The 12,553-nt window shown below is 37.2% G+C and overlaps 1 protein-coding gene across 1 annotated transcript in view; it reads right to left on the bottom strand.

Moving 5' to 3' along the window:
* LOC107085085 (supervillin-like) overlaps positions 1–12,012 on the bottom strand; it is a 29,911-nt gene extending 17,899 nt beyond the window's left edge. The window contains exons 1-4 of the mRNA XM_015375232.1: positions 11,779–12,012; positions 9,596–9,695; positions 4,329–4,930; positions 3,652–3,787 (exon numbers count right to left, since the gene is read on the bottom strand). Of these exons, the coding sequence (XP_015230718.1) occupies positions 3,652–3,787; positions 4,329–4,930; positions 9,596–9,667 (810 nt within the window). The 5' untranslated portion in view covers positions 9,668–9,695; positions 11,779–12,012. The remainder of the gene's footprint in view (positions 1–3,651; positions 3,788–4,328; positions 4,931–9,595; positions 9,696–11,778) is intronic.
* Between the last annotated feature and the right edge of the window lie 541 nt (positions 12,013–12,553).

Below are 12,553 nucleotides of genomic sequence, written 5' to 3'. Positions count from 1 at the left end.
ATTTAAATCTATTTTGACCCATTAACAGCGGTAACAAAGGGAGAAATTCTCAAAACAAGGCCCAAATTGCCAAAGCAGAAATAAGAATGTTTTTGTTATTTTCTTTTTTGGAGCAATTAAGATTTTATTGATCTGTGGGTAATTCATAGTAGATCAGGGAAGTGTTTGCTACTGAATGGAGACCTCGTATGTCTAAAACCATTCCTTTAATGTACATTTTGTTAGCTTGTCTGTCTGCTATATTAACCAATATGTGTTAAACTAGATCTGCCATTTTCACAGCTTTTGTGAGACCCTTTTTTATAAAGTAGGGCATTATTTCATAGCAAAGTTTATTTGAATTCTATAAATCAAAGTTTTCTGGCCAGCAACAATGATGAACTGCAGTGCAGCATTCTATACCCAGCAATTGTAGTATCTGGGCTAGAGCTTTCAGTCTGGTAAAGAATGTGGTTCTTATTCGAAATTATAAAGGTTAACTTTTTTTGCAGCATAAAACTGACTAAAACCTTTTAAGTTTTAGTTGACAAAAACAGACTAAACCTAACACATCATACATCATAATGACTAAAATCTGACTAATAATAGTTTCATCCTGAAGACTAAGACTAAGACTAAATCTAAGATGGCTGTCAGAAACAACACTGGTCAGAATTGGAAAAATCAAGATTTAGTAATAGGAAAAACATGATCGACCATAATCTTCCATTTTTTGTTGCTTTAGTGGCCATGACTAGTTACCACCTGGCAGCCAATCAGCTCAACCAGATCTGGCAGAAATCTCCAGATCATTGATGCTGTGAGAACGAGAGAGCAATATTTTCATTAGATAACAGGAAGGGAAAATGGACAGGGCAAATATTTGGGTTGCAACACCCAGTTTCATCTTTAGCACTTTCTGGAGTTTTGCTCTGGTACCAAAACCTATAGCATTAGCTTTGAACCAATGACCTTTGCATACTGTAAGGGATGCAAACACCCTGCTCTTAAACCACTAACTCATTACTTCCTTCTAAATATCTGAGGAGAATAAGTAACAGTAAATCTTGAGGAACACAATGTGAAAACAGAAATGCTAGTCTTTTAAGCTGTGCTAGTTGCTAATAATAGGAGCGAAATCATTTATTTTTATAATACAGTACTTAAATATATAAAAAAAAAAGCAGTAAACATTCACACAACTCAGCTTGTTAAATCTCAAAAACATTCTGATTTTAGGGAACAGACCACCTAACTACAAAGTTATTATAATATGGTTACTAAGTGGTTGCAAAACTGCTGAGCTTTTAATTTGAAAACACAAAACAACACAAAAAAAGCCACTTCATTAGAATTTGTTGACTCACCACAAGTGTACAAAAAACAAAGACAAGTAATTTATTTCCAAAAGCTTTGAAACATAGATTTATTGTAATCTGTTTGGGATGTTATCTTAAGACAGCACTGTAGGTTCCATTAGTCAGAAAGCAGCTTTTTTTTAACGCGGGTGAATTTTTTTGCAAGAAAATGAGATGTCATCATCAGTCTTCCCAACATATAACTAACAATTATGCCTCATGACACAACTGGCCCCCTTTTAAATCAAATTAACAACCAGGCATAGCAAGTCTGTCAGGAAACACCTGGAACTCGACAGTACGTGTTTCATTCTGCTTCCTTTCACATTTTACCAAAGAGCACAAACATCTGACCTAACTATGAAAGCTCTAAGGAAAGTAAACACCAGAACTACCAAAACAAAGCACTTTCGTCAAAAGAGAAAGAAAAATGAGACAGGAATAGCCATGTATGAGCCAATGCAGAGACAGGACCAGTGCTGTTTTCGTAGGATCAGTCAGTAAAGGTTAGGATTTTAGATCTGTGCACCAGATTTAAGCAAAGGCAATAAAGTTAGATATAAAGATGACTGCTTAGCTCTCCCTTATAGATGTGAAGATGCAGTTTTTGCAGAATTACTGGAAATTTCACATCTCTGTACACTTTGTGCTGCTGTGTGATACTCAAGACAAACCACACACAAAATATGACATCATTATTCTGCATTTCATAGGGGAATAGGCTCTAATTCTGTTGTGCAGCTTTTTCCAGACTGAGTGGATCTAAGGTTAGCTCATCTTTGGATAAAATATGAGCTCCAACCAGAAATCCCCAAAAGAGGATCTCTGATGTCTCTTCACAGGCATCAGGCCAAGAGATTTTCCACATAAATACACCAGACGGCACAAATCGACAATTTCACTTTGTCCACATTGAATATATATCAGCTCTAAGTGGGAATGGTGATTACATGGCATAGGGTTAGCTCTCCGACCAAAAAAACCCTTCTGTACTGGCAGCTTTGTTTTCACTGAAAAGGCTCTGCAAGTTTTACACAAAAATATGCGCAATTTATCCATGATTAGTAGAACTAAACTGTTTGACCTGAATGTTTATAGGAGTATTGCCGAGAAATTTAATCCTATGATGAACACAAAAGCCAGCTTTGGGGGAAGTATATTTTTATAACCTTGAGAACAGGAGTAAAAAGGGAGTAAAACTGCCAAATAAGAAGGAGGCGTTAAGTTGGAGGGTTTTCAGGTGTTTGGTCATGGTGCAGGATTTCGTTTTTACAAGTGGATGGAAGCTGTGGGTTTCTCTTCTCTCCAGGAGGTAAACTGAGCCCTGGATCTCCACTCTTAAACCTGCTACAACCCCAGAGCTCTGAACCACAAGCTCTCCTGGCACCAGCAAGGGGAACTATGCTGATTCAGCAGAGGGAGAAACGTGTCCGCAGCAGAGTCTTTATTTACTTCTGCACATGGCCAAGGAGAGGCTGCAGAATCTGGCTGACTTCGCTCATTACTGCCACTTCTCTGAACTCCTAAAAAACATAATTCCTTACTTGCTGCCATGATAAAACAATGCAAGGCAATTAATGTGGCCTTTATCATCAAAGTCTAAGCTAGACAATAATAAATATGTGCTATGGCTTTACTACATCAAAGACCAAGTGACATTGAATTATTATATTCCTACCACGAAATGAACAAGACAGCAAAAAAAAAATCAGGGGGAAAATGAAGAAATTTCTGTTTTAAAAAGCTGCTGTGACCCTTAAAGATCCAAACATTATTCATATGTTGGTTTTTCCTTTTTTTGAGAAAATAATACAGGAAGGAAGGGAAGAAGAGAGATAATGAAAAGAAGTATGTAAGAAGAAAAACAGGGATGAGGGAAGGAGAAAGGTTGAACACAAACATTCAAGCCAACACAAAAAATAAAATAAGGAAGGACTGAAGGAAATAAAAAGGGATAGACATAAGGAGTCAAATAAGACAAGGAAAAAAGCTTAAAATGAAAGAAAAATGAAAGAACTACATGAAAAAAGGAAGGAAAATTGATGGCTACTAAATTAAGTCTTACAACACAAATATTTCCCCCCTTTTTTTCATACCTTCAAACTAATCCAGACTCAACATTCAGAGAACCTTTGCTATAACCAGCAGGTCAGGATGTTTGACTTAGCTGCTGGATTCCTATGATAAGCAGTTCACTATAGTTTATGTGAACCATGCACTTTATTAAAAATAGGCTATGTCAGTGTTAAGACTTGACGAAGCATTTCTGTGTGAAACAACTCAATATTGTTTATAAGCTCTTAGTGGGACTGACCTTTTTTTTCCAGGCGTTTTCAGCATCATGGAGCTTGCTGAAGCGATCAGCCAGCGGCGTTTGGATCAGTTCTGATGGTTTTGGTTTCCTCAGTCTGTCTTTCTTTTCACTGTCCGCACCAGACAACAAGGCCAGTCTGAAAAACAAGTACTGTATAAGCCCTGTTTTTAAAAGACATCAATACACTTTTCATTTAATTTGTACCAAGTATATTTCAGGACAAAAGTTTGATTCAGATACACCATAATGGCCGACAGCGGAAAAAACGAAATCAAGATACAAAGGCACGCTGACTAAAGAGGTTACAGATAGCTTGCTAAATAGAAGATAATAAAAAGCATTAAATCACAATACATATTGTGCAGAAGATGTGCAAATATATATTGTTTGTTCTGATGGTATTATTCAGAAACTTTACATATTAAACTCTGATATAACTATCTTATCCATCCCTTAACCAGCGTATTTACCAGAAATATCCTATAAAGGTGGATAGAAAAATATTGGCAAACTATTCCTATTCCAATCAGCTTCCCTTTTCATAACAAAAAAAACCAAAAAAAAACAAAAAATATATAGTTTAGGTTTGATTTTTGAAATACTTTGATCACATTTCTCTGTAAATAACTGCATTATACTTCAGCTTTGTTTTGTTCTTTTTTTTTGGATGTCCTCACCTCTTTTTCATTTCCGACCCTTGACTTTGATCGAAACTGCTCTCCAGCTCGTCGACATCCTCAGACACTGTTGAAGTGGTCTCCAGGCTCTCGTCAGGCGAAGGACTCCGCATCTCCTCTGAGCTCCCTCTGCTGCCTGTGCTGCTGCTGCTATTCTTCTCTTCTCTGCACCTGCTGAAGCCGCTACCATCCACAATGTCATCACCTGATGAGCCCTCTTCTTTATAACTTTCCCTGCTGACCTTTTCCTCCATCTCCTCATCCTCCTCCTCTTCTTCTTCTTCTTCCAGTTCATGTTGTTCCTCCTCCTCCTCCTCCTCTTCCTTCTCCTCTTCCTTCTCATCTTCCTCTTCCTCCTCACTCTCTTGGTGGCTCAAAGTGACACTGGTTTGCAAAGTAGGCGTGTGTCCAGGCATCATGCTGTCACTATGATCTGAGTCCATACTGGTGGAGCGGCTTTTCTTTAGGATTCCCCTGATGCCTAAAGGCCCAGAATCTTGTCTCTGCAGTGAAGATGCCGACTGGCCAAGAGGAGAAGGTGGGGGTGAGGGGTCACTGTTCTTCCTGGTAGAAGACGCTCTGTCTGAGAGGAATCTCAGGGTCTGGGGCAGGGTAAGAAAAAAATAAATAATTTCACCTCGAGTACAACCTGCAATCAGTTTTGTGTGAGTAAATCAACTATTTCAGAAGAGACGTTTCAACAGTTTGTCATTTTGTATATTGCATGGCAAAATATTGGCAATCCATGTTTGTTTAATAGCTTCACATCAGCTCCTCTCTTTGCCTCATTTCTTACACACATTAACATTTTGTTCTTTTCTCATTCAGGACCATAAAAAGCTACTTTAACCCCTTTGATTTGAACAAATAGGACAATGTGACTCAATTAGTAATTTTAGCAATTTTGCTTTTCACAGGAAATACAGAAAAACAAAGTAGTGAAAACTGTTCAACTTTCAAATGTATTTCTTATTTGGTATATATCACTTTTTGAAGATCTTCTATGCCTCTGTGTTAATTTAACCCTTTACCAAGAAACCATGTAATGCATACAATCAAAACCAGCTAATACCTATAAATTGAAACATATGAGTCAGTTTATTTCTATTAGCAGTTTTGTACTTTTTATAACACATGGAGATAATTGGATATAAAAGGGGCAAAAATCGTGCCTAAAATTTTGTTCCATTGTATTGCATCATTTTCTGAAGACTTTCTAATTATAATCAATTTTCCTTTGTTTGGGTTCTGATCCCTTTTTTTTTTTTTGGTAAGGTAGCTCCTGTCGCAGTGAGCTTGTCGCAGATATTTTTGATTTACGCCCAATATTGAGTGTGGTCTGCGCTATGCTATTCCACATCACAACGCAAAAGGGAATATCATGAACTAGCTGTGGGTCTAGATACAGCCCAGGCGTTGAGGAAATGGGGGAAAACTTGTCTGATAACAAAGGGACATGAAGGTGAAAAGTAGAGGGGATCCAGGTGGAAAAAAGGGTTCCAGTGTTCTAGCGCGCCTCGCTCTTCTAGCTGGTCCTTCTTCACGAGCCGTTTTCCACAATGGCGGTCATACAAACAAAAAAAGCCGGTAAGGTACCAAACAGGAAATACGCATAGTGTAGAGTGGATGTAGATTTGACAAATCAGAGGCCTCCTGTCTGTGGTCACCGACAATTTTGGAGAGGTGACCACAGAGAGGTGTCTGCAGAAGGGTTAATTAATGAAAATGACTTTTAATCTTTGACTTTTCAGACAAATTTCTGAAAAATAATCCTGCTGGGCATCAATAGTTGAATGAAATGTATACGACTGTATCATTTCTCAAACAAAACATCCAAAACTACACAGTGGGGGAAGAGTGAAATAACCAGCAAACATCTCGCATTTGCCAATCATAGTTCTGATGACTATACATGTCAGAGGATTCATGACAGTGTGGGATATGAGGGTGTGCTGTACTTTCATTTGAATCATCAGCTGACAAAGTGGCTGCATAATGTCTCATAGGCCAGACTTTGTATTGATGCACCCATCAGTACAAATCTCGGCTGTCATTTTGTGCTGGAGGTGTGCATTTATGTATTGTATCGCATCTGGTCAAAATTATTTTTTAAACTAGATGATGCAAAATACTAAAACTGACAAACTGGTGTTCCAACAAGATTTTTTTCCACTGCTGGATCCATTATGGAATAAATGAAGATACAATAAATATCAATTTATTTCAAATAAAAACTATTCCGATGATTGGATGATTTTAGCAGTAAAACTGCTCTACTTAATGTATATGGTGAGCTAAATTTGGCAAAATAGTAATTTTTAAACTTTATCTGGGTTTGCTGCTATTGCTGTCTCATAAATATCAAAAAAGGGAAATCTCAGGTGTTTATCTCGATAATACTTAATCTCATATTGTCCAAACTACACTCTAATAGCGTTCAAGAGAAAACCTTCTGTTAAACTTAAAAAAAAAAATCTACCAATTACTAGATAAATCTTTCTATTTACACAAAAGAAAGCAGCTGTTCAGACAATTTGACGATCAAACTGGTGTTCAAATTCCAGCTGAGTTCATTTGACAAAGAAACACCAAGAAATTTAAAATTATCTATAATATTCACCTCCATATCATTTATAAATACAAATATTATTTTTTTAAATACATGAGAAATTAAAACATTTTTCCCTAGTATTATAGCAAGAGTCGTCATGAGAAAAATCAGACCAACAACAGCTGTATCATCTGTGTACTTAATTATAAAGTAGTTGAAAGGTTTGATGCAACACAATGACTGTGCAAAGTGTACAACAAAACACAACCCTGTGGCAAAGCAATGTTTACTGTAAGTACATCAGAGAAGCAGTCTTTAACTTTAAACCTTTTAAGTCATCATTCAATTCAAGTGTCTTCAGTTATAAATAAGACTTAATGGAAAAAAGAGAATTAATAGTAGAGCTATAATCAACAAGAAGATTTCTAGCTTCAGATTTTCCCTTATTCAAATGTTTGTACATATACAGAATTCAGAGCAAATGAAGTGGCCACTTCCACAATCTTATCCAGTCTGAATGCAAACTGCAGGACTGACAGGGAACTGGGCTTTAAAGATGGGATAAAACTCTTAATTGATAGGGGTCTCCTGTCCGTCAAATACTAGTTGTGACATACTGAGATACTAATGATTAAAAATAAAGCATTTTTCTTTTTAAAGGAAAAATGCTCTTTTGCTGGTTCCGTTTTTTGCCCATTCCAAACCCATCCAAGCTTGGATGGTCAGATCTGCTTGGACCCATGCGCATGCCAGTGACATTTCACTATATGATTGGCTGAACGTTGCCACATGACATAAAACATTGTGGTTGCCCAGACAACGATAATAACATAATGCAGCATCTGTGTGCCGAGTCGTGAGCATCTGCAATGCTGGTTTGCTGACCGATGACGTTTTAGCCGATTGATAACAAAGCTCAAAAAAAGCTCTGTTTATGGTGAAAAAGTAACTTCGGGTTCATGATATAAAGGGGGAGAGCTGGGTATCGCTGTGGGTAGCTGTGCTCAGTAGCTAACAGGTTAGCCTATTTTAGCTTGGTCAGTTAGCCATATTAAGCTACACAACTTTTAACTTCGTGTCAACAACAACTGTTCGTTTTCTACAATTAGAATAACCCTTGTTTTTCTTGTCTAAAATTACTGCCAAAGTAAATTTTTATGTTCCATTTGTCGTCCCCTGCCTCAGAGAACTATTTTTTTCTACTTTCGGCTACTTTAGATGGCAGCTGAAATGTAAAATAATGGCAAATATGGGTAATAATATGTGTACACTCCAGGAGAGATCTGATTCTTAAGAAACGGGTGCAATGGAGTTCATCTGAGTGGCGTTGCCATATGGTGATGTCAAATGAAAAGGCAGGGCCCTGAGCAGATCTGGTACCTCCAAAGGAAGTGTGACATCACTCTTCATCACTCTTCACTCATGACAGGCTAGTCCTAATGGATATATAGACTGAAGCGGATTGACGTAGGGAAGAAAATACTTAAAAATCTTCATGAAGTGAGTGTATTACAACGAATAAGGGATAGAATACACTCAACAAAAAAGGTCCTCCACCTGCTGCTCTATATGTTTGCGTCTGACACCTCATCGGACAAGGAAAATGTTTAGGCTATTTTTATGTTGCTCAAAAATACTGCAAATAATGAAGAATTCTGCTCATCTAATAGTTAAAACATCAAATTTAGCACCAAAGATCCGACATTGCTCCTTTTAATGACATGCAGCTATTAACCACAGTCTAGAGCCATGTAAAACTGAATGATGATAAAAATTAGACAGAAATGTTTTGAAAAGAAGAAAAGCAAATGCAGAAAACCAACATCACACAATAGCAATTATGATTAAAAAAGAAATAAATCCACCATTCAAATGTTTTTAAAAGAACTGAGAGTGATTGCTTGCTTTCAAAATACATAAGTTCAGATTGTTTTCGTCTTTGAACAAAGAGTTTAACGGAGAACAGATGTTGCACAACATAAAGTTAAGAGGCTGAGCTATCCAAAAACACCTAACACTTCAGAGCTGTGATCAGTAACTTAAAACTGCAACACCATTTTTTTTTTTAAATACACAGGTAATGTATACAGCGTGTGAGCTCAGTGTGTTATCACTTAGCAGAACCAACAGCAGCTGGAACAATAGCCACACATTGTACCGACGGGCCAAAGGTTGGGAGGGCGTGCTGACTTGGGAGGAGAGGAAAATTGTGAGCCAGGCGGGGTGTGACAATGTAATGCTAAACTGGTGGTCTTCTTTAATAAATACCAGAGTGCAGAGTGTGGCTGATGCATTTATGTGCATAGAGAACTGTGTCGACTTAATTTCATCACCTGTGGGAATCAATTTAAGATTAAAGCAAAGCATTTTTATGTCAGCTTATGGAAAAGAATAAGTGAGTATCTATGTTGCAATTCTACATTAAGAACATGAACTATAAACTGCTAGTTGACTTCAAAAGAGAAAGAAAGAAAAAAAGCTTAAACTGAACCAGGCCTGGAAAAACCCCCAGCCAAAAAGTCAAGGTGCGTAAGAGTTTAGGAATTGGCTTGCATGTGGTCTTTTTTCAGTGCAGACAAATACAGTCCATCTACACAAAAGTCCTATTCAATACTGCAGTTCAGTTTACATATCTATTAATAGAATTTTCATTTTTTTTAGGAAATGCTGTGGCTTTTGAGAGAGACAATGCACTTCATTTCACATGTAAGTCTACCTGCATCTCCTCTGTAGTGGCTGTATTTTCCAGCTGCTCCTTCCCAGAAAATTCCTCTGTGGACTCCTCCATTGCCTTTCCTTTATCAGCATTAGAGAGGCTGAAAAAAATGCAAATAGAAAGCATACAAAAATAGGTTTCAGTGCATTCTTTGTTTTTTTATTTTTATTTTGTTTAACTAAAATCTGTAAAAATATAGTAGAATGGAAATGTTTGATAAAGCATGATGAAAAGCTGGTTTAAATCTAAATGGTAGGAGATATCTGTTAAGTTATTTTTTGTTTAAAGAAATTACTAAGCCAAATCATGAAGATAACAAATTGATTTAGCCTAAAAAATGAACTGTTTTATAAATGTTTCATAGTTAAAAGTTATATTTTAAAATCTACACATTTATATAACAGGCAAATATTTTCTTTAAAAGGGAGAATTTATTCATAAATGTGTTTCAAAAATTTAAAGTTAAAATAATTCTTTAGCAGGAACCATTAAATTAAAAATTTGAGTAACACATGAAAAAAAATCTCAAATTTTAGATAATCTGTGGTGAATGGAAGCAGATAGTTTTGAGTTTGATCTTGTCTTGAAAAAAACAAAACAATTAAGTGTATTTTATCATTGAAAGCATCATCCCCAGGCGCCAGAGGTACCGACTAACCGTAACACCCCTCAGCATGACACAACAATCACATAAGCTATTTTAAGTATCAGTCGGATGTTTGAATGTGAAGTCAGCGAAAAACAAAAGCAAGCATCTAGAAAGGAATCTGCACTTCTATTTTTATTTTCATTGAGGTCTATTGCCCTTTCATTCAGGCTACTTCTAAGTTGCTCATTTAGATTAATTTGTATTTTTAACATCAACATCTTTGATTTGGAAATCTTAGCAGCCTTTTTCCCCCCAATCTAGGAGGTAAAAATGGATCTATGCTCTCTAGAGACCATTACTACTGAACTTACTATCAGCAGGTCAGAGTTTAACAAAACTGGAAATCGAGCAAAAAAAAAACTGAATCTATGCATTTCTACTTTAAGCATACTGAAGATTTTTTTGTCTTTTAAAGCATCGAAAATGAAAGGTTGAATTCATTTAGATGTCTGCATCTGTCCTTTTAAAAAGATTATTATTCACAAAGAGGTGAATCAATCCAGGAACTTGTACAGAGATAATCAGACCATCATCCTTTCCATGCTTTGAATCTGACATGGAACTGATTCAGCATAATCATAGGAGACAAATCTGTTAATGGTAAAGGAAGTCCATTTATGAAGAGCCAAAGCTGTTTTATTGGCCACTCAGTCTGCTTTACACTAAGAGCCACATTTATACAAGCACTTCATACAGCATCTTTGCTTCTCCATTATGCTCTGATCAACAGTAGCAATTAGGCTTTCAGCATCTTCCTGAAGGAAACTTTGCATTAAGACATCAGTCCTGGCATAGCTTCTATTTATCTAATAGGACTATTTTAATGGTAAAATATATGCCCCATCTACAGAGGCCAGTTTAAATCCTGACATTAGGATAGTCACCTCCTTCACTTTATACCCATTTACTTTCTGAACATGGAATACAGCCATCTAGTGCCAAAAACTATCTGAAAACTGTTGTTTTTTTTACTGCTAATAATAATTTATTTAGTTAAAGCTGAAATCTAATGGTGTGTAACTAAAATTGGCTAAAAAAGAAAAGTCCAAGCGGAGAAAGGAACATGAACTTAAGCATTTCCTGATTGAATCGTCATTCCCACCCAAACTTTATGCAGCTAAGAAAGAATGAGCTCATTCTTTAATATGTTGACAAAACTCAAAGGTTGCATATTGTAAAAAAAAAAAAAAAACACTTTCTGCAGTCTATTAAACCTACATTCACTCTGATTCTGTACAAACCAGAGTATTTGTTTGTTTATAGACTCCTGAGGGCTAGTTCAGCAGGTTTTCCTACCTCCTTTATCCTTTCAGCTGCTTATGACATTTGACAGGCATTCAACAGATCAGTTATTACCTCTGTGCTCCATTTAGCCCGTTCCTTTTTACTGTGTGGGTGGCATTTCTTTCCAAGTTGTTTTAGTCTAGTACTAACAATGTCTGTCCTACAGCTTACAGATTTCATTAGGTATCAAAGAGGTTAAATCAGTCTAAAAGTCAGTCCTCCTACGTTGCATTCACTGTGAACTGCTCACCTGGTTGAAGATTCCTCTCTGTCAGTGCTGATTAGCTGATGCTTTGTCGTGTCATCACAGCACAGGGTGCTGCTAACCTCCTCACTTCCTTTTGCTTCCTACAATCAGAGGGGTGGGAGAAAAAAGATCAGGCCAAAAATAAAGAAGAAATCCTGTCAAAGTCCTGCACCAGCTGTAACGAATATCCTGAAAAAGGAAGTGAATGATAAGTAAGGCTCCACCCCTGATTTAAGAATGGCAGTTAACCCTTGCAATGCTTCAGCAGATCAGCCCTGAGGTTAGAAGACAGTAGAATGCTGCTGCATGTGAAATCTATCAGTTATCTATTCTTGTTCATGCAGGGTGGTCTATGGGTTAGGGGCATGATACACTGAGGATAGGTAGCCAGTCCAGCCCAGGGCAGCACAGAAACACACAGGACAGATTATTATGAATAAACCTGCATACATATTTATGTCCAAGGCCAATTTAGAGTAAACACTCAGTTAACGGCAGCGTCTTGTACTTTGGAGGGAAGCCAAAGTACCGAAAGAGAACCTTCCTACTTACTGGGAGAGCATACAAACTGCAGGCAATAAGACCCCTGGCCGGGATTCATACCGCAGACCTTTTTTTTCCCCAGCTTTTTTTATTACACTGTCACAAGTACAGAGAAACAAAATTAACTCTCTGCATTTAACCCGTCCGCTCGGGGAGCAGTGGGCTACCATTGTGCAGCACCAGGAGAGTAGTGTGAGAGTAGTAGGACCCAGAGTGGCAGTCTGCTGGAGTGGGG

This window comes from Cyprinodon variegatus, unplaced genomic scaffold (genome assembly GCF_000732505.1).
Source record: "Cyprinodon variegatus isolate N-32 unplaced genomic scaffold, C_variegatus-1.0 Scaffold115, whole genome shotgun sequence".
NCBI lineage: Eukaryota > Metazoa > Chordata > Actinopteri > Cyprinodontiformes > Cyprinodontidae > Cyprinodon > Cyprinodon variegatus.
This window is presented reverse-complemented; position numbering and strand designations above follow the sequence as displayed.